The 27,698-nt window shown below is 37.1% G+C and overlaps 2 protein-coding genes across 9 annotated transcripts in view; one reads left to right on the top strand and one right to left on the bottom strand.

Moving 5' to 3' along the window:
- LOC306874886 (unconventional myosin-IXb-like) overlaps positions 1–20,876 on the bottom strand; it is a 46,855-nt gene extending 25,979 nt beyond the window's left edge. For all 8 annotated transcript variants that reach the window (XM_079425182.1, XM_079425189.1, XM_079425184.1 and 5 more), the window contains exons 1-2: positions 20,576–20,876; positions 6,929–7,825 (exon numbers count right to left, since the gene is read on the bottom strand). In XM_079425182.1, the coding sequence (XP_079281308.1) occupies positions 6,929–7,765 (837 nt within the window). In that variant the 5' untranslated portion in view covers positions 7,766–7,825; positions 20,576–20,876. The remainder of the gene's footprint in view (positions 1–6,928; positions 7,826–20,575) is intronic.
- Positions 20,877–24,338: 3,462 nt separating this feature from the next.
- LOC306874907 (sphingosine 1-phosphate receptor 4-like) lies at positions 24,339–27,478 on the top strand. Its single transcript, XM_079425233.1, has 2 exons — positions 24,339–24,396; positions 25,694–27,478. The coding sequence occupies exon 2, from the start codon at positions 25,817–25,819 to the stop codon at positions 26,984–26,986; it is 1,170 nt and encodes a 389-aa protein (XP_079281359.1). The 5' UTR covers positions 24,339–24,396; positions 25,694–25,816; the 3' UTR covers positions 26,987–27,478.
- The last annotated feature ends 220 nt before the right edge of the window (positions 27,479–27,698 follow it).

Here is a 27,698-nt window from a genome sequence, read left to right as displayed (position 1 = left end):
ATTGACTTCACGACGATACAGACCATGTTGACTCGGAGTAAATAAAAATTATATAAAAATGTTTAAAAAATAATAAATAAACATACAAATTGTCTATAGAAAAAAAAAGTCATTATTTTTGTTCCCATAATTATAACTATTTAAAATAATTAAATAACAAAATAAATAAAAATAATAAAAAATATTTTAAATTAAATAATAATAATAGGACCAAAAATTATAAGTGAAACTATTTTAAAAAGTCATAAATATTTATTATTAAAACTATTATTAAAAATTATCATCATCAATAATATTTATAAAAAGTAATAATAATAATTATTATTATATAGATAAACAACAGATTGTATTTATTTTATAGCCGTTCAAATTATTGAAAATATTAAGGTTAAAGATGGAAACAAAAATAAAGAACAGATTCAACAGACATATAGATTCTTAAAAAAAGAAAAAAGAGAGTCAGTCAGAAACCCTGTTTTGCTTTGACACGAGCGGTTGATCGCTAGATAAACAACGCAGCACAGTTTCACTCATGGAGATGATAATTCAGATTCAAACCAGTCTTCACAGAGACTCCTGCTGATTGGTCGTGGGACTCGAGGGGTATGAGGAAACGCCACGCGACCGCAGAGGCCAGCAGGATGATTTCTCTGTCAGAATGTTGCAACATAAGCCTCTTCTGCAGAGCTGCGAGAGGAAATAAGACGGGGCAGGGGAGAAGAGCGAAATCTGCCGACCTGTCTGGACTAGTTCTTATTCTGCTCTGTTATTTGGGAGTCAGCTTTCCACAGATTTCCATGACAAAGCCGCGAGGCTCTGCTTCCGTATAGAAACTGGAACTTGGACAACAATAAATCCCATTAAGCTGAACTGGCCGCTCGCCATTTAGCAAATTAGCAGAATCAAAACACCTCAGGTTTGAGCAGAAGCAGGGACGGACCCTTCGAGTCGCTCTGAAAACTGAAACATCAGCATACGTGGTCTGAGAAAGACTACAAATATTAACTACATAAATATTAATATAATAATAATTAACATTTTATTAATTAAGATTAGAAATTAATATATAATTGATAACTTACATTGTCTTATAAATAATATTTTTTGCAAAGGTTTAAATAATTACATAAATATTTAAACATTAATATATAAATATTAGTGCTGTCAAACAAATAATCGTGATTAATCGCATCCAAAATAAGTTTGTTTACATAATAAATATACACAGTACACACACATTATGTATATATATATATATATATATATATATATATATATATATATATATATATAAAAAATACAAACACATGCATGTATGCATTTAAGAAAAATATGCTGTTTATATATTAAATATATTTATATATAAAATATATAAATGTATAAACATGCAAATATTTTCAAAATATATACTGTATGTGTGTATATTTATATATAGATAAAAATGTAAACAAAATTATTTTGGATTAGATCAATCGTTCGACAGCACTAATAAATATTTAATAATTTAAGTTATAACTGATAATACCCATCATACACATATATATATATATATATACACACACACACACAAGCAGTAGTATATTTTTTCAAAGGATGAAATAATTACGTAAATGTATATATTAATGTATAAATGAATATAATTGAATTAATTTATAATTGATAATATATAAACGTTTAATAACTTTTTGAACAAATTATATTACATATATACACCAAGTATGCTATATTTACATAAATATTTAAATGCTAATAAATATTAATAATAACACCTTATTGATTCATTCATAAATCATTAATTTATAATTAAATAACATTAGATATTTAATATAATTAATAAATAATAAAATAAATATTACATAAATATATTACATTAGACTATACTATACACATAAAAAAACACAACTTTCAAAATGTTCTAAAATTATTTATATTACATATAAATGCAATCGCATGTTTATAAAGATTTTAAAAATATAATATACAAATTCATACAATGATTTTAACTTCAAATAACAAAAATAAATTACCAAATGATATGTTACTTTATATTTGATTATATATTATTTATATACATAATATTCAAAAGTACTAATGTACATATATTTATATAAATATAAAAAATTGCAATAAATGACTGCATTACTTATATACACAAACTGTGTGTGTGTGTGTGTGTATGCGCATTTAAATATATAAACAATTATTAAATTATTGCCAAGTCATCATAAATTACACTAATGTACAAAATATTCTAATGTATTAATGTATATACCAATGTACATATATATATATATATATATAATAAAAAAATATATATTTAGATCACAAAAGAACATTGTATATCCAAACACACAATGTAAGACTATTCCTTTATATACACACACACACACACACACACACACACACACACACACACGTTCCCCCATCTGGTGAAATCCAAGCCATCCATACAATGCATCTGGAATCAACAAAGGCCCTATTCTCAAAGCCATTTTATTAAAAGGCCAGTAGAATCCTATTACTCACAAATAACACTATGAGATTCTCACATGACTGTTAAATACAGCTGCTTCTCTTTTTATTCATGGCCTCAGAGCCATCGAGCACAAACATCGGGCCAAGACAATCTGGCCATCTCAAGTGAGCTGCATGACTTCATTCATTTTCTGAGTCTTCAGCATGAACACAAAAGGAAGACTCGGTTGCGTTGCAATATCGGGTTAGCTGGTGACAGCGTGTACGAGCGCTAATTGAGATCACCGACACAATAGCATGTCAACAAACGTCTTCAAGCAGAACGAGGCGACAATTCATTAGCTCATGATAACAGTTTGCACATTATCTGATTATCTGGCCCTGATCTCTGTGACGGAATTACGGAGTCTAATCATAAAAATGGAATTTACTGTATAACGCAGAATGTCACCGAATTTGACAAATTTTGGATGGATAAATCAAAAATAGTAAATAAATTTACACATATCTGTAAGAATGAATTTTGCAGAGGCATGCTTTCATTTACTACACGCATACTGAAGTGCACGCAACTGCTCGGAGAGGCACTTCGTGGGCATTTTACCATTTCTTTTGAGTAAAACTATCATCATATCACTACAAACAGAAACCTAAAGATCTTCACAGCAACCTGTCAAAATAAAAGTTTGGTTTAACTTGAAGAAACTGTGACAAATATATTACTTAATGTAATTATAGTACTACTAATAATAATACAAATATTATTAAAACACTATCTTTAAAAGGAATATTTACAGGAATTTGTTTAGCATAAAAAAAAAGTACACATTTCTGAAAACAAAAATTATAAAACCAATTAATTAGAGATGCTTTTGGTTATTAATATTTAAAGAAACCATTCAAATGGAATACAGAATTAATGGAAAACTGAATTTGGTAAAATAAAAATTTGCGAAAAAAATAATTTCATAGGGCCTTCATTTTATTTTTGTTAAACTTTTAATAAATATCTGTTTAATATTATACGTTTCATGATTAATTAATTAGACCTGCTTTTTGATTAACACTATTTAATTTAACCATTAAAATACAAAAAACAACAACAACACGGAATCCACTACAATTACAATTGAAAAAAAACAATTTCGAAAACAATAAAATGGAATTTGGAAAAAAAAAATTAAATGGTTTTCATAGGGCCCTACTTACTAGTAACACTAGGAAAAAAACAGTGATGACTGCCCTAGCATTAGCGCTAATATCCTTGAGGGAATAAAAAGGCACATGGAGTGCTTACAAGCAAAAAAAAAAAAAAAAAGGTGCAGCAGTTCAGAAATTGCTCTAATAAACACAAAAATGATCTGAACTCTCCAAGTTACAGTGTTTGACTAAAGTTTAAAGGCCTGCGGATGCATTCAGCTCTTCAAATTAACAAAGTTTGCTGGAAACTGGAGACAATCGAGGTTATTAGGTCTCCAACGCGACTGTAATGACAGACTGGACTCTTGAGCCATTTTATAGTAGACTTTTCCACATGTCGACATCCCACGTGTCTCATTACAGCCATCCCACCAAAAATAGCTCAGACCGTCTCAGGAGCCAAAGTCCACCACACAAGACCAACACAAAGCCGAGAAATAAACAATGGCCACGAAATAGCCATTACAGCTTCCTGAGCAACAATACGCTGACTCTCGACACCCAGTGAGCAGACCGGCCAATGAGGAGTGAAGGCTCTACAGCTACCACTTCCTGTTGCAAGAAAAAAACCTGCTTCCTGTTGAAGTGATCAGCCTGAGGGAAGTTTCTGTCTGCGGGCAGCAGAAGCATTACTTCAGAGGACTCGCATGTATAAATATAAGCCCTACGTGCGTTCGAAAGCCACATTCTTGCACCGAAACATCTGTAAACAGAAAGCAAAGATGTTTGCAGAGCAATTTGAGAGCTCAATGCCATTTGCAGAGTCTCCTAACTCTCCTGTTATCTGATACTCAATGACGTAATCCATAAAAGCCATTTGGATCTGGAAGAAAACCCTTTTTGGCTTGATGGATACCAAATGGTTTTCCGTTTGGGCACTTTACCACATTAATAGGTCAAATATCACAGTTTACTTGCCCTTGAAGATGCTTTTTTCTGGTATTTAGTATGCATGCGTTTACGTGAAGGCCAAATATGCATTCAAACAAAGCAGTACAGTTATAGGAGGGGGATTACGAAAGAGTAACTCCAGTGAAAAGGCGCCCGAAACCGGTCTGACGGGTCGGTCAACGACAACAGGTGCCAAACATCTCCGTTTACATCATGCCAGTTGAAACAGAGACAATAACATGTAGCTTTAAAAAGAAAGGTTTGTAAAATTACAGTTTACATTGAGTCACGGTCCATGCATTTGCTTTTAATAGAGTTTAAGGCAAAACTATTTGCTGCTGGCCCTGGTTGAGGTGCCTCGGTAGGTGACAATTAAAACCAGTGTACTATCACAGTTGGAAGTTTGGTAGAAGAACCTGGGACTAGGGTTGCAAAGTGGCAGAAATTCTCTAGAAAATTCTGGAAACATTCCGGAAACTTTTGGAAAGTTTCCAGTAGGGATGCACCAAAATCTAAATTCTTGGCTGAAACTGAACAACATGAAACACTGGGACGAAGGCTGAATACAGAACAAGTTTTTTTTCCCCCCAAATAATTTAGGTTGCCGAACATTCGGTGCAACCCTAGTTAGAAATGAGACATCAGCTGATGTATCCGCCAAATAGTCAAGCAGTAAATATAACCAAAAGAATCACTATTCCGACACGTGAAAACTGGACAAGAAGGAACTCTGCTTCGACTCACATATGGAAGCATTTCTCTCTAATACAATGCAGAGGATAATAAAACGGAATATTGTGTCCTTTCTTAAAAATCAGCACCAATTGAAAGTCTTGGAAGATGGATGAGACAAAACAGCATGAGACCATAAAAGGAAGAGAAACCTCAGGGAGATCTGACTCCGATCATTGAAAACGTCTGGATTGAGGCTCGTTCTGGTTACATTGTTCAATTGACCAGTTTCACAGGCTGCTTCTCACCACAAGTGCAGAGATGCAAGGAATATTTTGTAATGAAGCCTGAAGACGCGTCTGCCAAAGGACAATGACTGTGCTGACTGCGGATAAATGACTTCTAGTTTTCAGAAACCACAAACACTGGGACAAGCGTCAACACAAAACCTGACATCTTTCATCTCTTTCGGGACTTGCTACACGAGTGAACTTTATTCTAATAAAGGGGGCTGAGATAAGACATGACACCAAAGGATTTCTAATGACTTCATGTTTACAGGAAACCTCAGAAGTACTGAGAAGAGATGCAAATCTCAGAAGCCGAGTGGGTTGGTTTTGTCTAACTTCAAAAACAGCACTTTTATGAAAGAGTGAAATGTTGAGAAGAATGACTTTATGAGAATCTTTAGATGCTAATCCTTAAGCTGTGAAAATATCACAACATCAACCCTAACCGTTCTCCAACTGCACTCTAGAGTCTCGAAAGGTAGTTTTTCCCAGCACGAGGGTTACCACTACCATAAACCGCCGTCAGATAGGAGCTGGGGAAGGGTTTCTGCTGATATTTTGCAAAATAACAGAATGTGCCTGAACAGGTTTATGGGACCGAACTATAATTTTAAAGCAAGAGACATAAAACAACAAGAACTGCATGAGACATGGCCCCCTGAGGAAGGCCTCCAGTTGTAGGTTAGCCGGTACTGCAACATGAACTATGCAAGTACAAGTTGTGACCCTGGGTTTCAAGCACAGGCTTATGGGAAAGCACTGTGTAAATAACTGATCTGAAGAGCTGCAGTTTAAGTGAAGACTGAGAGATCTGTGGGTAAGCTGTCATTGTTGTTGTTACAAAGCATTGTTCAAAGTAAAGTAGGGAGCTCTTCCAGACTATACAATTCCAACCAAAGAGCTATTTTGTAGAAACAAGCCTCCTAGGATTTGAAAAAAATAATGTATAATGCTCAAATAAAGACACTACACAAACAACCAATCAAATGTAAGGTACTTTTATAACATGACTATTTTTTGGGGTTGACAAGTTCTAAGGTTGACAACTGCAAACCGCAGACCTATCAAGGGACTTCCTTTATCTTAACCATTTCAGTAAATACAACAAAACCTGTCAAAGGTTTTAAAACTCTAGAGACTTAACGTCTTATTTTTTGGGGTAGACAAGTCTACAGTTGACAACTGTGAACCGCAAATCCATCAGTTGACTTCCTTTACTTTCACCCTTTCAATACACTAAAACAAAGCATCTCAAAGGTTTCAAAACTCTAGAGACTCAACCTTAAAATCTGTCCAAGAGGATGTTGGTACTTTCCCATGTCCCACTAAGTCCCTGAACGAATCTACTATTCCCAAATTTGCTTTTTAACCAAACCAAGTTTGCATCATGATGATTTTACCTCCAGCACAGGTCCAGCACCCAAGATGGTTCGTTCCACGCCGCTTGCATAACCCTTCTGGCTGAGAGCCGTCAAGCAGTGAATGAGGAAGTTAGTGCTTTGTGTTTTGCCTGATCCGCTCTCTCCTGAGATAACGATACACTGGTTGACATGCTTGCGCAACATGGCATAGTAGGCTACATCGGCAATGGCGAAAATATGAGGTTCCAGCTTGCCCAACTGGTGGTTCTCGTACATTTTGACATATTTGGGGTTGTAAATGGGTAAGAACTTAAAGGGATTGATGGCAATGAGGATGCTGCCAGCATATGTATAGATTTTATTCTTCTGAAAACGAATGCGGAGGGTATCCAAGATGCTGTCCTCACTGAGGGCCGGAAGGTTGCAGAGGTCCTCAAAGTCCTCCTGCTGGGGTGGGAGGAAGCCCCGAGCAACCAGTCGCTTGGACTCCTGTTCGTTACCCACGGCAGGCAGGTGTACATAGCGGATGGAGCCATCATGGTTGCGCTCCTGCAGGAGGAAGTAAAATCCCTCTTTCTGAGAATGTTGTTCTTGGGCTTTTCTCGGCCAGAGAAGGACCCTGTGCACCGGAAGGTCGGTTGATTCAAGCACCCACTCCTCCCCGCCGCACTCCTTCACCTCGGCCAGGACATAGAGCTTGCTGGCGTCCAGTCCAAGGGTCGCTGCCGCATCCCGTATGACGCTAGCTGCGGTGGCCTCCTTGGTGACTCGGAGTGTACAGCATGAAGCCGTCTCCAGAGAGAGTCGGGGGTAGATCTGAAGTTCGTAGGCCTTTCCATCTTGGCTAGCTGTCCCATCGCCATCTTTGACACTCATTCTGACTCAGGATGAGCCCCTTCAGCATTACGTACTGCCTTCGCAACCACCATCTAGCACCTGGAAAAGAAGACGCAAAGAATTAGGACTGAAACCGCAACTCCTAAAAAGGGATTAATCACTATTTTGCAAATACAAATTTATAAAACATACAGATAAGAATATTACAGAAAAATAAGATAGACTTCCAAAGAATTAGGCCTGCAACTAACTTGAGTGATTAATTGATAATGTCTTATTTAAATCGATTAATCACTTTATTTTGCAAAATACTTTACTTTGAGTTTACAGAACATACAAATAAGAATATTAGAGTAAAATAAGGTACAGACTGGCAAAGAAATTGGATATGCAGTCGGCACCGATAGCCTTGTGGGTAACGCGCTGACATACAGCGCCGTTGTGCTACGGGCGTCCCGAGTTCGAATCCTGCCTCTAAGACCTTTCCCGTACAATTTTATGAATGCATTTTTGATCCTAGCCCAGATTTTCAGATCTGCAAAGTGACATTTACTGACAAAGGTTGTCCATGACTGCGCATAGAGCCAACCAGCCAATAATGACATATGTCAACAACCATTTTCATTGACTTATTGATTAGCTTTTACAGTCCTACATTCCAAACTGGCCTACTTTGTTTCTTACTATTAACCTTTCACTTTTTGTTTTGGAACAAGTCCCAGCCAGTCTCATTCATCTCAATTAGTTCAATCATTTGTAAACAAGAACTTCAGGATTTAATAAAAAAAAAAAATATAATAAAAAAAAAAAAAAAAAAAAAAAAAAAAAAAGAGATAAGGTGCCATTCCTGGTACTCTTTGGATGAACCTATCGCCCCCCCCCCCCCCCCATCCTTTATTTCTCAGGCCTACAGCTCCGTAGCTGACCTTATTATTTGTGGCGTCTGACTCAGACTAAACAGCTCCTTTATTTAATCTGCCTAAAGCGTGTCCCTGCAATAAACTCTGATCACGAGTGGCAATTGCATCTGTGTAGCTTCATTTCACAGGAAACTGTGGTCACGGTTAGAGTCAGTGTGCTGCCGTGAATCTGCCGTGAATAGACAGCAGGTCTCTATAAATATACAGTACAAAGCCACAGCTACTACATCATAGGTGTCAATATAGAGTCGACATGGCAACTGCATCCCAGCATAACACAAAAGGGTTAGAAAGCACTGTCGTCACATGGTTTTCAGTCGTTCCATCGACAATAATTTGCATAAAAGATTTACTGTAAAACAAGACAAAAAAAATCTTTAAAAGAAGATAAATTTACTCAAGTAAAAAATGCATGATGATTAAGCACATAAAACAAAAATAAGAAAAACACTCATTAAGAAAATACTGCTTTGCAGTTAGCAAGGAAAGAGGAAATAGCCTAACTAAACTCTGCAAATAAAGTTGCTCAACAGGCAAAAAAAGTGAATCTCATTTTGCACATGGCACTTATAATACTGGCCTTTGGTTATCATTTTTTAATGTACATCATTCATAACATGAATGTATTATGATAATCCAATATTCCAAACAATCCCTTCAATGACTGTTTTCCATCATTAAAATAATTCCATCACAAAAATAATCTATTAACATCAACATGAATTTAAAATGTACTTTCTTAATGCATACTCCAAATTAAAATTAAACTGTTTTGGCCATTTTAATAAAAGGTAATATGCTTTCACGTTCCAGTGAATTTCCAAAATCTGACCTACCATTTTTAAGCTCATCCAACGCTGTTTATTTCATTAACAGATTACTGAATTTTGGTTTGGCGGAGTTATTTCTACGCAGCAGAACAAACGATGTGGAACACTGCACGCTTGTTCGAACTGTAAATTTGAGGATGCAAGTTATTTCCTGAAAAGACGAGAGCCAAGCGTCTTAAACAGCTGTCAGCTTATAATGAGAGAAATTAAGTTACTCTGGAAAGTCCTCGTGAATGAATGGACGTATTTTCTGATGGTTTGACATAACCGGGGCAATCCATTGAGACTAGCATTATTATCCAGGATCAAAATCAAATCATCCAGGGACCAAAATATTCAAAAAGTGTGACTTCTTTAGTAAATTAAAAATAAAGTAATAAAATACTAGCTGAATTTGCTGGTAAACATTGGATAAATGTGTGCAAAATGAACAGTGGAAGCTTAAACTTTTCCAGCCTGGTTTCTCAGATAGGTGAAAGTAGGCCATCCTCCTAACTTGGCTGTTGCCCATAACCAGAATCAATAAAACTCCAAGGCATGCATAAAGTCAGTGACCACAAAAACAGAATCATCATTACGGCTCATTTTGAGCTGGCCTGAAATAGACCCGCCAGGTTAACTCTTCTCTTCTCCATGAAGAACTCAAGACTGGGGGAGAAAAAAAACCATGAAGCGCCACTGGGGGAAAGAATAGAGTTCGATTTCTCGCTGACAGACACCATGTTTCAGAGTAAGTCGAACATTCCTGAGATAGAAGTAAAGGATTGTCAGCCTGGCAAATTTGGACAGAGTTTGAAGAATTAGAACAAACATGCATCTAAAATACAAACAGTGAGCTGCTTTGCTAATCTCTGCCAATCATTTCTGCCAACATTTTTAATAAGCATCTTTGTCTTGGTATTTAACCTTTTAATCTTTGTGGAGGTATTTTAACTACAAAACAAGTAAAAAAAAAAAAAAGTTATTTCAAAAGCAATCAAGAGTTCATGTTTAACAGTGAAATTAGTTTGTTGCAATGCATTCAAACAGCGTTTTGTAACAAATCTGAGACGTTGTTCTCATTTTCATGAAGCCGTTTTTAGCTAAATGACTTTAATTCATTGACATGGATGAGAACAAGCAAGACAAAGTCACCAGTGAACCATAAAAACCTTGACCAAAACCGTTCCTTCATTTCAAAAGATAACCAGGATCGTCCCTCACAACGGTTTTCTCAGAGGAACTCAACTGACTGGCACCGAAACAAACGTTTTGGCCTCTTTTGTGATTGTTTCCTCAAGAGCCAGATCCTCATGTTTCTCTGCCGAGGCCTCCTTCAACACATCCCTCAGATAGAGATACATGCAAGTTGGCCGAGCTCCCGGGGGGAGAGAAGAGAAGGAAAAAAGAAAAAAATACGAGAGGTAAATCACTCGCAGGTTCTTTATGGAGCACAGATGCAGCTGGAGACGTCATGAATGAAAGGCCCGTTGAAGTGGAATGTGCGGCCGAAAAAGAAACAGGGCTTTTGTTTGAATATCACCTCCATTTAGGAACCAAGTCTTTTAGCAGACGCGTGGGCAGAGGAGAGACAAACCTCCACGGGATTCCCTACGGACGACACCTCCAGGACGTTTCCTGCAGATTTAGGCCTACGCTGAATACTTTTCAATCAGACTGAATATGCAAAAGTCATGAAACCACCTACCGGTGTCTAGATATGACTCTTCAACGCAAGTCTGTGGGAATTTTTTGGCTGTTCTAACAATGCAGTAATAACTACATTTACATTATGCAGTCTGCAGATGCTTTTATTCAAAGCGACCTACAATGTACCACATTTTTTTGTTTTTAAGCATCTGAAACATGCTGCGACTTAAAGGAATAGTTGACGTAAACATGAACGTTGGCTGAAAATGTGCTCACCTTCAGGTCATGCAAGATTAGGATGAGTTTGTTTCTTCATCAGATTTGGAGAAATGTAGCATTGCATCACTTGCTTACAAATTGTTCCTCTGCAGTGAATGGGTGCCGTCAGAATGAGAGTCCAAACAGCTGATAAAAACATATATCCACACCACTCCATTCCATCAACTTTACATCTTGTGAGGACAAAATAAACAAATCCTTCAAGATGTTTTTAATTTCAAACCACCTCTTTTGGCTAAAATATGACTCCATAATCCATAATAGTGCATCCTCTGAATCAGGAGGGAAATCTGCACAGATCAAACACTGTTGACATGCCAAAACATGCTCTAAACAAGTATATGGGAATATATTTTGATGCGAGACGACAGCAGGAGATGGACTTTATTACTGGAGGAAGCATTATTATGGATTCTGGATTCACATTTTAGCCAGAAGCAACGGTTTGAAGTTAAAAACACTTTTTTTTCTCATCAACACGCAGCTTTTGTCTTCTCAAGATGTTAACTGATGGACTGGAGTGGTGTGGATTTTTATCAGCTGTTTGGACTCTGACGGCACCCATTCACTGCAGAGCATCCACTGGTGAGCACACACTGCTACATTTCTCCAAATCTGATGAAGAAACAAACTCTACAGTAGTCAAAATTTGAAGTGGATCAAAACCTTTCATCAAAGTTGTCCTAAAACCAAAATGCGTTCTTGTCTTAAGACAACTTTGATGAGCTTTTTTGACCCTCAAATGTTGACTATTATACATATAGGATGACCTGAGGGTGAGCACATTTTTCAGGGGGATTGTCATTTTTGGTTGAAATATTCCTTTAAGATATAAAGATCTAAACTCCCATTCTTGCTCAGCTAATGCTTCAGTTTCACAAAAGCAAGCTTGTGTAAAGTAAAGAAGCAGAAGGGAGTCAAGAAAGCCCTCCAACTCCTGTGAGAATTCAACACCAGCCTGAGTGGAGCTCAATAAAACATCGGCAGTAGTTTCCACAGCGGGACGCGATCTCAACGGCCCAGACCTCCTGCGGCGGCACATGTGTTCCAGCTTTAGTTTCACCATCCTAGCACAGTTCATCACAATCACAAGCACCTACTGTAGACCCAAAAATCGCTACAAACTCAAAGCACAAAAACATATCCAGAAAGTAGGTACAAAGATACGAATCACTCTTCAATGCGGTCCACACTACAGACTAGAGTTTTGCGTTACTTGATTTAATAAAGGGATTTAAAATCCCTTTATAAATCCCAGTCAGGGGAAGATTGTGCATAAGTGCATCTCCACCCCGTCTCCTCCCAGAAATCACCATATATGCAGCTTACAACGCCTAGTTTTACGATCTCATAACATGAGATCTGCAGTTTAGTATAAATATGAATTATTATAGCACTCGCTGTCATTAAAACATCATGCCACAGGAAAAGTGATCAAGCGCATCAACTACAAATATGTCTAAATTCATAATAATGACTTTATGCAGGCTAATTTCAGTGCTTATCTCCATTAATGAGAGGGGAATATTTAATGTAAATGTGTATATCGAAATGAAAACAGTTTCAAATCCTTGTTTACTGCATTACTTTACTCACTCCAGGAAAAAGAGTGTGTACGCACAGTCAAGAGCATCCGTACGTATTTACGCCAAGTTTATTTTTGATAAATCCAGATACGTGCGTGGAAAACAGCGCACGCACATTTCTATGCCCATTTTGTGCATACGCAGCATTTATACATGAGGCCCCGGGTCTTATATCATCCATAAATTAAAAGAACAAAATTCAATTAAAATGCTTTTTATAAATAAAAGCTTTTTTAAAAGACATTTTTTTGCATGATGATAAAATATATTTTTTAGAAATTTTAAATTTTTTTGTCATTATTTTATTACATTGTATTTTATTTAGAGCAGTCGAATAATTCTTCGCCATTAATTGCATCCAAAATAAAAGTTTTTGTTTGCATAATGTGTGTGCGCTGTGTATATTTTTATATATAAATGCACTCACAGTATATATTTTGAAGCATATGAATATTTATATATACATTTTTAATGTTTTTACATATAAATAATAAATATACACAGTACACACACACACATTATGTAAACAAATACTTTTATTTTAGATGCATTAATTGTTTGACAGCACCAATTTTATAATTTATCATCATTACATAGTGATTTTTTTATTTACAAATTTACCAACAAAAGATTCAACAACGTGTTGAACGTCTTCCATTGTTCACAAAACAAAAAAAAAACTATAAACAGCTCTGAAAAAGGAAGAAATCTCATTGTTGACCTTTCTTTTGAGCTGTAAATCACTCAAAACGACTCTTTGTGTTGAGTCGTAGCGTTAGCTGCTCTGATCTAGTGGCTGTTTTGAATGTTTTCGAATCGGCCGACATGCGCTCTGTGCCATTTGCATGCAAACGGTTTTCCTGGACGTGCCAGAGAAAACAGGGGCCTCCTAAACACTCCAGGGCAGAATCTTTGTATACAATCCTGACAAAAAACATGCAGATAGTTAGCGACTAGCAGCCAGATATACAGGCTCCATATGAACCACATGACGTCAGACCAGGATAACCTTACATTTCCAACCCCAAAGGTCACCGCTGTCCGAGGGGAACTGCTCATGCAAAACCATCTTAAATGTAAAACCAAGGAGGAGCATTTGGTTTTGGTGCATTCGAGTCTTAAATCTGCAGAAAAACATGAGTATATGCATGCATTTTGCAGCTAAATACTCAATCAAGCAGGTCAACGCTGTTTTGGACCACCAATTAGCTTCTAAAAAGTCATCGAACAGAAGCCAAAGCTGCATCGTGCCATCCGATCCGCTCTGAAAACATCTTGAAGACATTAACTGCTCCTCCTAAATCTCCCGATATTACGGCTCCAGACTCCGCTTGGCTCTTTAAGTGCTTTCCAATCACTGAATGTTTCTGTTGGTCCGGCGCTCGCAGTCATTACACGAGCTCTGGGATTAGCTGGCATATCCAAAAGGAATGTCACGTCAGCCTCGCCTCGCCCCCATGACTTACTTTTGCCTGTGTGGCGTTCGGCATGAGAAACCAACTTGGAGAAGACCAAAAACACTCTTTTTCCACAGTTGTTGAGGGTTGATGCTTTCTCTTGGCTGATTAATAAACGATTATACTGGAAAACCAAAAACAGATTTTGCATGCACTTTACTTTTTAAAATAGCTGTTTTCAATGCAATTATACACCGCCCTCCAAAAGTTTGGAAACACCTTGGCAAAGTGTGGTTTTGGACGATATCAGCATAAATCCTTATCATTTTTTCTGGAGCAAATACATTAAAGTAACTTGACATTATCATTGAAGACCAGCAATATATAGATGTCAAAGTCAGACATGCCCCTTTGCCAGCTGTGATGCCTGGTTACTGGTTTAAACTTGGCCCAGGTTTTTAAAAGATTTTTGGGTCAGCACACATTAACCCATAAGAACCCACGGTGACACGGGTATCACAAACACTGGAAAGCTCTTTTTAAAGCATTATCCCTCACTTTCAACTCAGGAAGTCCCTAAGTGACACATAATGAACAGCCAGGTTCAGTCATGTGACAGTGTGTGCATTTTGTGTTGCCATGGCAACATTTCCAAAATGGTGTTCTGTCTGGTTAGCACATGTTGCAGTGTCAACAATTTTTAAAACACTTGTTTTTGTTACTTAAAGTGTGTTTCAACCCATGCAACAATTCTAATATTTTAATAACATATCATAGATTACTCAATCTTATTTTAATACACTTCTTGAACAAATTGATATAAAACAAGTTACAAAGATATTGTGGTATGTGTCACATCGGGCTATTAACCTTATAAAAGTAGTTGGAATTTTGATGTGACATTAAAGGGAGAGTTCACCCAAAAATGAAAATTTGATGTTTATCTGCTTACCCCCAGGGCATCCAAGATGTAGGTGACTTTGTTTCTTCAGTAGAACACAAACAAAGATTTTTAACTCAAACCGTTGCAGTCTGTCAGTCATATAATAACAGTCAATGGGACTCACGGCTTTGAGGAAAAAAAAAAACATACTCAGACAAAACCAAATTAAACCCTGTAGCTTGTGACGATACATTGAGGTGTAAAGACACGAAACGATCGTTCTGTGCAAGAAACTGAACAGTATGTATATCTTTTTTACCTCTGATCCGCCACACGGATATCGTCAGGAGCCACAGGGTTTAATTTGGTTTTGTCTGTTTTTTTTTTTATTTAGCCGATTCAATTATTTTAGTGTTATATATTTTCTGCTGCTCATTTCAAAGCATATTTTAACAAATCTACGTGCACGTTTAACATGTTGACCTCCAGTGTGAGGTAATTGTTTCTTTTTATTCAGTTATATACATATACCTGAAAAGGTAGAATTTTGATATGTTATAAATAGTTGTTGTAAAACTTAATGGTCACAGTTATGTGGTTTTGAAATATGTTGTGGAAAAGCAAATACATAGAAAAAAATAGCTATTTAGCCAAAAAAAGATTCTTCAATTGAGAAATAAACACCCAATGTGTCATATGTAACATTACAGATCTTTCACAAGTAGGGGTTGTATCAAAAACAACTGCAGAGACATTATACGAAACAGTTATAAGTGGTCCATTTGGTTTGTTTTATATGCCCCATAATTTCCCTATAAGGAGAAATTGGTCTGGGTTCTTATGGGTTAATACTTCAACAATTGATTGGCAATCCAAAGTCAATGTTTGAATAAACTGACAGCTCGGATGCCCAGATTAGGCAGAGCTGTAATAGCTGCTAATGGTGAATATTTTGTTGAATCGAAAATTTAAGTTTTTTCTCTGTATAAACTGTTTATGTAATAAAATATATGTTTTCGTAGTTTGTGTTGTCCCTTATCAGTGCAAAATTATCACAAATTAAAAAGGATTCATGCCAATATGGTCCAAACCCCCACTTTTCTAGGGCGTTTTTGAAGGGCAGTGTATGTTAAAATGTAATTTATTCCCATGATGCAAAGCATCATTACTCTTCAGTGTCACATGATCCTTCAGTAATCAGTCTAATATGCTGATTTGCTGCTCAAGAAACATTTCTGATTATTATCAATGTTGAAAACAGTTGTGTTACCAAATATTCTTGTGAAAGCTGTGATACTGTTTATTTTCAATATTCTTTGATGAATAGAAAGTTCAAAAGAGCGACTATTTGCAAACTTATACATGTCTTTACTGTCACTTTTGATCAATTTAATGCACCCTTGCGGAATAAAAGTATTATTTTTGACAGACAGACAGACAGACAGATGTTTTGAAAAGTAACATATGTGAATCTCTTTAACAAAAGTCCAGGGGTCTGTTTCATAAAACAGGTTTACCAAATAAGCCAGACTTATTTCAGTTAGTTGTGACTTATTTTGAACCAAATCAACTGACAATAAGGCAGACTAACTGAAATAAACCTGGCTTATTTGGTAAACTTGTTTGATGAAACGGGCATAAGGTTTTTCCCAAAAAGAAAAGTATAAAACTGTAGGAAAATTAAGCCTATTTTAGCACCATATATGCATGTTTGTATTTATTTATATATATATATATATATATATATATATATATATATATATATATATATATATATATATATATATATATATACACACATTCATTTTTTATGCATGCATTTTGCCAGCATATTTAGGATTACTGCACACATTTTTTTCGAAATGTATTATCATTATGCAAATATAATATATAAACACACACATATATATACACATAATAGCTTATTTTAATAATAATAGTTTTAATTATGGGAGAAAGAAATGTGCATAACTGACATGAAAATTATGTCACAAAAAAAAAAGTCACAATAAAAAAAAAAAATAAATCCCCTTTTTATTTAGGTGAACTTCGGCTGTTCACACATGCGATCATCGTGTGCATCGATGGCCCATTTCTCAATCTTAAACCTGCTGCGGTGTATTTACATCAGATGAAGAGGAGAATGGCGCAATGTTAGCCCGTTCACTAAACAAACGGCGTCGCGAATCAAGCAGAAGTCAACAGAGCGGCTCTCCAGAAACCTCAGCTGCGCTTTAATGAGCTCAGATCAGCGCGCCCGCCGACGGAGGATGGAGGGGGCGATTTATGAAGTCCCTGGCACTCGAACTGCTCCATCCACTTTCCACTCCAGTCCAGACAGGCCACTTCCGGCATGAGATCAATGAGCGAGTGGGTGGGCGGACATCAAAACCACACCATTACCAACCCGCCGCCAGTAGCACGACTGGAGACTCCCATCCATCTCCAGGACACACGTTAAACCATAAACGCTCCGTTATTCACGACTTAAACACCCCAAAATCAGGCTAACATTGTTTAGAAGGGGTTAATGCTAAAACAGCAGCCGAATGTGTGTCAGACTCGGACCAGACTCGTTTCTTCGTGCGCTCTATAATTACAGTTATTTATAAACTTGGATGGAGTGCACGCATTGGACGCGGAGAAACTGCCAGCGATCCATCCAAGCGCTTTTCGCTCCGCTTTAACTATTACCGCGCGTGCGTCATCTCTGGTCGGTTCACATGATGCTTTCAAAGCGCCTTTTATCTTTCCCCCTCTCGCACCCATAATGCATTGCTGTTAGGCCATTTTGGGGCACCTTCTAGATTAAAAGCCTGTCTTTACCGCAGCGAAACAGATGAGTGACCAGATCACGGTGGATGTTTCAGTAAATTAGGGAAGCATTACGCTGCCATCTGCAAGTCTTGCAGATTTTCGACTTCTGTGAACCTCATGTAGGGGAAAACGGATCTAATTCTTGCCATCTGCTCGTCAATACTCATTAGTGGACAAATATGAAACCAGTGGCTTCATGTTCATCCATTGCAGAAGAGAATCTATGGCCTAACATAAGACTGGGAATATCCACTGCATGAATATTCACAATTTTGGTTGCAATAAAAAAGCAACATCGTTAATATTGTGATTATTTAATGCACATTTGATACATATGTAGTAGAAGTTCTGCAATACTTCTCTCACAAGAAAGCAAAAATGGTTTTAATAGCATGTTTTATGTTTCGGTTTTTAAGTAACTGCATCTCCAAAGTGCATTGATTCAAAATTCAGATGCGGTGATTCTTTGCAAAAATGACAAATCTCAGGTTTTTGTAAAATAATATGCAGAAAAAAAGTGGTTAATTTATGCAAAGACTGCAGATTTATTTTTGCAAAGACTGTTTGTTTGAAATGATGATTTTTCTGGTCGAGGACAAAAACAACGGAGAAAAAAAAACATGTATGTATTTAAAATATTATTGAAGCCTGAAAAAATATTGTAGTTTTTTTTGAGACACATTGTGAATGTTTAAGTAAAAACAGATGTTGAAAAAATTCAATTGTTATGTTAGTGCATATAAATTAATTAAATAGTTCATAATAAATAAATGTAAAACATATATATTTATATATACACACAAATTACTTTTGAAGGCTGAAAAACATGTTTTTTTTAAAGCTGCATCATAAGGATTTAGTAAAAATATGAAAAAAATACTGAATGTAAATTAATTCTTTGTTGCGTTAATTTAATTAAAAAAAATAATAATTTTGGACTGTTTGAATTGACCATTCCTCTGGTCTAGGACCAAAAACAACATATTTAAGCCAAATAAGAGCAAATGTTACTTTTGATATGCATCTCAACTAACATAAAAGGCTGTAAACCATTGTGATATTTGTAAAGCTATATTGCCCAGCCCTACTTCCAGGTCTCTCATTCAGTGGTTCCCTTTCAGTCGTACGTCAGTGCACATATGGTGCAACAAAAAAAGCTTTGTGGGCCTCCCTCTCAACTTCACAATAACGCTTCAAAATAGAGACAGAAAAAAAGAATGAGTGAGAAAGAGTAAATAGAGCAGGGACACCCAACTGTCTAACACTCCTGGCAACCTGAATTTCCTATGGCTACATCTGCATTCATCAGCCACCATCAACTTCCTGTTCACGTCTCCTAGTCACTGAAGGGTTTCTCAATGTGAACCCTTCCCCTCTATTGTACTGTTCACTGTCATGTTACATAAAGAACAAGACATTAATGCCAACATGAAATTCCCATAATGAGATGGATTTCACTTCATGTGTAGCACTGACACTATAGTTAGGAGATCATCTCAAAATGACCAATTAGCCTATCAGAAATTACTCTGAAGATGACCATATTTCTATCTGGAGTGAGATACACTGATGATTTGTTCACAGTAAGAGCAGGAGCGTGGATTGAAAAAGCTAATTTGTTTCATGTTGAGATTAAAGGTTGTTCAATTCAAAAACTCTTCAGTTGTGTCATGCTGCGTTCACAAACAAAATAACTGTGAAAAACATTCAATGCTAACACATGACACGTCAAAATTACTTCTCTCGCTTCCTGTCAAGTTTCTGTTCTTGATGATGATAGGGTTTTTCCATGGCTGTGTAACACAGACAGTAGGAGGACAGAAGCCAGTCAGAGTTGGAGAATAGAAATGGCCAAAAGTTCAGGAAAGCAGTGACCACCATCCCATTGGTTTTTCCAAAGACAATAATGAGTTACAAGGCTGTGCATTGTGTTTTTACTTTATGATGCTAATATGTGAACACTTAAAGCTTTATGTGTCCATAAATTTAAATGTGACCATAAAATGCATTACCAACATATCCCATTGTATTATGGCATATGACAACACAATGCAACAAGTAGAAGATTCAACCTGCGTTTATATCACTTCAATTAATTTACCGAGCACAGATTGTGTACAGATTATAAATCATAGACAAATATGAAACAGAAGCTGAGATGTAGAATGAACAATCAGAACATGGCGGGAACTGAAAGATGAAAAGTTACATTGTAGCCGGATACATTCTAAGATTCTAACAAAAGCTCAATCCGGGAAGTTCGATTTATTTTGAGAGTTTTCGCCGCGAACGGATCTTTTATCTTTAGTTAACGCGACTTTGAGTGAGCTTCTAGCTAAACCGCTATTTTTCCGAGATAATATTTAAGTATTTAAGAGTAGAAATGTTGTTTGGGGGTTTGAAACAAAAGCCTTTTGGTTTCCAGCCACCCGGAAAGTTTGTATTCGCCGCCGCGGAACTAAAAACGCCTCGAATAAATGAAATAATAAAAACAGCCGTCAAACTTACCTTGGCGTGTGTATGTTGTGCTGAATGAAGCGTCTCATGTTTAATAAGTTAATAAATGTGGCAGCTGGTCGATTGTCTCCGTGTGTTTGTGCATACGCGTATGCGGCTCCGCCTCTTCATCAAATAGATCGCCTCTTCATCAGCTTCATCCAGACAGGTTTATTTCCACCCCTGTGGCCTCTTTAAAAACACAACACAGAGATATGAGTCCGGAGAGGACACACGGACATGGTGTATGTGATCTGTGGGCTTTGTGTTGGAGATCTGTAGAACCACACAGTGAGGAAAACTTGTCTCGTGCGAACAGACGCTGAACAGCGACGCCTTGCAGATGAAAAAAGAACTGCAGCCGCAGGGTTACTGTTCCTTAAAGGACGAGTTCAAACTGAAAATTTGCTGAAAAAGTATACTCATCCCCAGGTCATCCAAGAGGTAGATAAGTTTGTTTCTTCATTCAGATCTGGAGAAATGTAGCATTCCATCACTTTCTCACTAATGCATCCTCTGCAGTGAATGGGTGCCGTCAGAATGAGAGTCTAAACAGCTGATTAAAATATCACAAGTAATCCACACCACTCAAGCCCATCAGTTAACATCTTGTGCACCTGAAAAGTTTGTGTCTGAAATAAAAAATAATAATAATACATCATTAAGGTGCTTTCCAATTAAAACATGAGTTATTCTATTCATAAAATTGCTTTCCCCAGTGAAGCAAAAAAGTCTTTCCTGTAGCTCAAATAGTAGAGCATGGCGCTAGCAACGCCAAGGTCATGGGTTTGTTTCCCAAGGAAAGCAAGAGCTGATAAAATGTGAAAACTGTAACTTGAATGCAATGTAAGTCGCTTTGGATAAAAGCGTCTGCTAAATGTAAATGTCTAAAACAGCTCTGTTGCTGGCTTTTGATGTTAGAAAACAACATAAAATGGACTATTTCACTGCGTTATTATGGACTCATATTTTGAAGGATGGTTATAATAAAGGATTTGTTTCTCACAAACAGGCAGGTTTTGGCTTCACAAGAGATTAATTGATGGACTGGAGTGGTGTGGATTACTTGTGGATTATTTTGATGTTTTTATCAGCTGTTTGGACTCTTATTCTGACGGCACCCATTCACTGCAGAGGATCCATTGGTGAGCAAGTGGTTTAATTTGACATTTCTCCAAATCTGATGAAGAAACAAACTCATTTACATCTTGCATGGCCTGAGGGTCAATACATTTTCTGCTTTTCCCTTGCTTCCGGTTCCATTTTGCATGTAAAAAAAAAAATGATTAATTGAATTTACAACATTTTTTTAAGGTAAGTGGTTGCAATCAATTTATTTTAGCTACATTTAAATAAATTTAGTTGACTAACTTTCAACAAAATTTTTAATTTAAATGTAGCTAAAATAAATTGATTGCAACCACCTACCTTAAAAAAATTAGTATAATGTTTTTTTCAGTGTGTCAACTTAATTTAATGTTACTTATTACGATCTCATTTTACTTACAGTAATAGTTCTACACGGCAATATTTCTGTCATGCTTATTTATTTTGCATTATTCCCATTGAACTGCAAACGTTTTGGCAATAAAGCACAATCCTCATTTCAGAGTTTTTAGTACGAAGACTGTATTTTTAAGAGCTGTCGGTCTGGAAAAGGTGTGCAAAGTGCAACCCCTTGTGGTTGAGTATGAGTAGTACAGCTTATCAGAAAACCCCCTCAAATGTAATGACATGAATTACAGCTAGATGTCAGTACGAAATCAGATATCTTGAACAAGTCTGGCAGACCAGACAAATGACTAGTTGGATACGGGAGACGAGCCTAATGTTCGAAGATGCATGAAGCAGAATGACCTACATTTTTAAGAACCTTCTCCACATCTTCTCGCTCATTATTAGTGTATTTTGCACATATTAATTTAACAGCAACATTTTGAAATCTCTAAAATAACAAATTGAGGTATGGGGATGATGCAATGTAAATTAAACCTCTTATATCTAAGTGTCTAGATTACAGCTCTCCTCACTCAGTGATCAACGAATGAAGTGCATCCTGATTTTAAACCCAACCGAAGGAAGAACTCATGCTTTTAAAGGTGTTTTGTTGCAATTCAAACATCTTCAGTTCAGAAGCTTCATGAGAAGCATATCAAGTGCATCCAAATGTTTATGTATTTGTTAAACTTTGCATTATAGTCAAATCTGGATGCATGCATAAAGATTAAAACACCCATAAAAAAGCATTTTTGTGTGGTTTGCAGCTTTTTCCAAATAAGGCTGAATCTTTCCCCAAACTGTAAACAACTCGTTGGTCGCGCAGGCTCAGTTTGTGCTTACGTGATCAAGTTTAATAGTGACACACTTTTGCTTTTTTTTGTGGCTTTGTCTGATAACACTTTTTTATTTTCGTTGCGCACAAGTGTCGACAGGGCGTTGGTAACTGTGAAGGGTGTTGCTTCTTACCTCAGGATGTGGTAGTTTCAGATGGGCCCCCTCCTTTATCTTAGCCCGACATTTGCAAAGTGGTATAAAACAAAACAAAAATTAGGAAAAGAAACTTGGTAATTCCACTCTGGTTTATTTTAAACCACTTTGGATGAGAGCGAAGAATTGATGCATAGAAAAAAAGGACCAAATCTGATCGTTTTCACCCTTGATCGGTTAAACAAGTAAATGCAAAAAAAACCCTGAAAAAATAAGGCTTACAGGTGAAAGTAGCAATTTAATGAATCATTGCACATGCAATATAATAATGATCGCCAAGCATTTCTTTGTCAATGCTGGGAAAATCCATTGGTTGAAAATGTAATGCATATTAAACAAACATGCAGATGAGTGTGTGTGTGTGTGTGTACTTGTTTAACTAGTTGCGAGGTCCAAATGTCCTCACTTATATAGTGAAATAATGTGAAAACCCACTAGTGAGACATTTTACTGGTCCTTACTAGTTAAAAACGTCTTACAAATCGGCTAAAACATGTGTTTTTTGCACATGTGTCTGTGAGGAGAAGGTTTGGGTGTTGGGTTAGGTGATAGAAAGTCTGTGCGTGTGTGTGTGTGTGTGTGTGTGTGTGTGTTTCCACCCAGCTGGATGAGGTGAACTGAAAACATTAAGGGAGGAGGCCACTTTACTAGGTCATCAGGTCTTCCTGTTTGCTGACTGGCTTCTGAGAAATATCGGTTATAGCAACTTCAAGGCTGTTGTAAGAATTTTCGTGTAGCATCAGTTGTATTTAAAGGGTCTTGCAAAATGTTTTCCCTACTGAGACACGTGCTGGCTAGAAACTGGCACAATGACTTCCTGTAGTAGTGTTACATCTTTATTGTCCATTTATTGCAGTGTAAAAAATATTAGTTGCACATATAAAACTATAAATTGTTTAATAAATTGAAGCTCTAATAATTTAACAATTTTATTTACATGCATTTAATATCGTTTGTATTTTATGTTTTTTTAAAATGTTGTATTTGAATTGAATTTATTTTTATTATAATTCACTGCATGTTTTTGCAAACAGCATTCACACAGATGACAGATCTTCCCCAATATATAATATATTCATTGCCAAATCTTAATGCATGCAATGCAACATGATTTTTCTCATGGCAATCCATGATTTGTACACTTTCTGGGAAGATGTCACAATTGTGCATTTTAAAAAGTGTAGAAACTGAGAATTTTTGCTTTCTCCATTGGGTGTGTCGAATATCTGCAAGAAGGCTTCCTTCCTTGTTACTGCAGGGTATATAATCGTTCAGAGAGCCAACGCTCGAGCTTTCTGCATCAGAGCATGGCTCAATACCAGTTACACCAGCATCACTAATAAGAGGTGAGTTAAGACGCACCAGCAAATTGTCATTGGTTTTTATTTGAAAAAAGTATGATTTAAAAACAAAAAAATACAAATATATATATATTTATTAAGTTTATTATGAACTATTTAGTAGTAATTTGTAAAACAAATACAATTTTAATTATTTAGCTGAAATAAAAACTTTTATAATTAACCTATAAGTTTGTATTTACATTTTTTGTTGTTGTTATGTATATATATATATATATATATATTTGTTCATTAATTGATTGATTTATTGCATTTACTACGTTTTGCATGGTCACGTGTTGGCTCTTTAAACCCTCTTAAACACAAATGCAGTAGTGAAACTAGAGATATTTAAATGCACTATACACATGCAGAGATTAAATTAGGTCAAACCCATGATGCGTTCACTTCTAAAATATTGTTTAAAAAAAAAATAATAATAATAATATATATATATTATTTAGGATATTTGAATAATTCTTTACTATTCTTGTCATTATTCTTTATATTGTGGGCGGTGGTGAAACCTAGTGGTTAAAAATCTGTTAACCGAAATAGGCACCACAAACAGCAACTACTGAGATGACATCATTGTGCACTTGAGCAAGCACTTAGTGCCAGCGGGACGGACCCTATAATGTAAAATCAATTTTAAAGCAAGATGGATTTTTACAACCACATGATAGCAGGGTATCTTAGGGAAAAATTTACGTTTAACTGCCATCACCTTTGGGACGATGACTGTACCAAACATGATGACCCTAATTTGGCATACACTCCTAAAAATAGGTTCTTTATTGGCATTTATGGTTCCACGAAGAACCTTCAACATTCATGGAATCTTTAAAGTGGAAAAAGGTTCTTTAGATTAAAAAAAATAAAATAAATGTTCTTCACATAAAGAGAATTTTCTTAACGAACTGTTCACTAAAAGGTTCTTTGGTGGAGCCAAAATAGTTCTTCTATGGCAGTGGTCTCAAACTCAATTCCTGGAGGGCCACAGCTCTGCAGAGTTTAGCTCCGACCCAAATCAAACACATCTGATCCAGCTAATCAAAGTCTTCAGGATCACTAGAAACCTCCAAGCAGGTGTGATTTGGAGCTGGTTGGGGCTAAACTGTGCAGAGCTGTGGCCCTCCAGGAATTGAGTTTGAGACCTCTGTTCTATGGCACCGTTATGAAAACTCCTTTTTGGAATCTTTATTTTTAAAAGTGTACGGCAAATTTTAAATCTTCGATTTTTATTCAGTTCAGAACCCAACAATAATGAATTAACTTTGTCAAATCGACTGTTTTCCATCAGGTCATTCCGAAAGAGGGCACGGATATTCCTGAGAAGCCGGAGTCTGATTGCCTGGAGTCCGATTGCATCAAAGACCGAATCGACCCCAATGAGATTCAACTCCACGTTCCAACTTCTCACACCATGGAGGTCCTGCGTTCTTTCAGCTCAGCCTCTTCCTGTCCTGACATCTACAACAGCACCAGCAGCAGTCTCATCCTGGAGCATTACAACTTCACCGGACGTCTCCAACACCGCAAGCCCTCGAAGAAGAGCGTGAGCGCCGTCACCGTCCTGTTCCTGTGCTTCAGCATCTTCATCATCCTGGAAAACCTCATGGTGCTGCTGGCCGTGCTGTTCGGCGTCAGTCTGCGCCATCGCTGGATATTCATCTGCATCGCCAACATCGCACTGAGCGACTTGCTGACGGGATCGGCCTATGTGGTCAACATCTGCATGTCTGGCGACCGCACCTTCAAGCTAAGCCCAGTCCTGTGGTTATTCCGCGAAGGACTTTTGTTTGTAGCCTTGGCGGCATCCATATTCAGCCTGCTCTTGATTGCAGTGGAGCGCTGCGCCACTATGATGAAGCCCGTCCACCAGAAAACTGCGACAAAGACTTATCGAATCTATATAATGGTGCTGCTCTGCTGGATAACAGCGCTCATAATCGGATTCCTTCCACTGATGGGCTGGAACTGCATTTGCGATCTAAGAAGTTGCTCCACGCTGCTGCCGCTCTACTCCAAGAGCTACATCTTGTTCGCCCTGGTCATCTTCTTCATAATCCTGCTCACAATCGGCGCTCTCTATTTCGCCATCTACTGCCATGTCCACAGTAGCACTGACACCATATCCGTACGCAGCAGCAAGCGTTCACTGCGCCTCCTGAAGGCTGTAATCTCCATCGTTGGAGTCTTCATGGTGTGTTGGGGTCCTTTGTTCATCCTCCTGTTGGTGGACTTCTTCTGCTACTCTCGTAATTGCAGCACACTCTTCAATCCTGAATGGGTCATTGCCATGGCCGTGTTCAACTCGGCCATGAACCCACTCATTTACTCATTCGGCAGCCTGGAGCTGCGCAAAGCCATCGCGTCACTCCTGTGCTGCTGCTGTCTGAAGACGGGACTGTGCAACCCCAAGACCTTCATGTCCAAGGAAACATCCAGTACCTCCGGGAGTCGACATAGCAGTCTGCGCAACAGCTTCAGCAAAGTGCGAAACCTGAGCACCAGCCCTCAGCCTGAACCCAGGAACGGCAAGAAAACACGCCTCAGCTCCACCACTTCTTGTTTATCTGCATCGAGCGGTTAAGCTGCACTGGGCAGGTGAGTTTCACCTTCGCCACAGGAACTGCACCTCCTCAGACACGCCATCGTTGTGGCTTCAGTGGCGTTTCACTCTTTGTGGATCAGATGTCAGCAGGTGTGAGTTTCAATGCTGATGGACAAATGCAGAAAGGACTGTAAAAGTGAGCAGCTGTGCAACAAAAACATAAAAACCATAAAAAAAAAAAAAATGTAACTTGAATGCATTTCTGTACATTTCAGCTGAATGAAAAGGAAAGCAATCAGAACTGTAAAATACTCAAATACAAACTGCCTTCTGCTGTTGTTTTCTACGAGAATGTACAAGTAATATAAATGTTATAATTTAAAAGTTGAAAAGTATATTTTCATATTCTACATAAAGGATTTTTTTTATATTTTAAACATGCACTTTTGAAACCGTTTTCAGGGAAATATTTTATGTGTATACATTGTCAAAAGTTTGTAAAGGAAATAAAGAAAGCATTGATTAATATTGATAATGTGAGGTTTCTTGAGGATTCTTAGTCAATAAAATTCTGTTTGAACACAAGAGGGAGACAACATACAGACTTCTTCAATGCAACATGCTTCAGTACTCCAGAGCATTAAGTTTTTTTTCGTTTGCTTGTTTTCATTTCAAACACATCAAAATTTTATGAATAATACATACAGTATTACACAATATACACAAAATAATAATAATATTCTCTTGCCAA

This window comes from Barbus barbus (assembly GCF_936440315.1).
Source record: "Barbus barbus genome assembly, chromosome: 9".
In the NCBI taxonomy this organism is placed as follows: Eukaryota; Metazoa; Chordata; class Actinopteri; order Cypriniformes; family Cyprinidae; genus Barbus; species Barbus barbus.
Note: the sequence above shows the minus strand (reverse complement) of the source record. Positions and strands in the feature narration are given on the sequence as shown.

Excerpts from the sequence above, each read along its gene's own strand:
- LOC306874907 (XM_079425233.1), top strand. The coding sequence starts at position 25,817 with ATGGAGGTCCTGCGTTCTTTCAGCTCAGCCTCTTCCTGTCCTGACATC.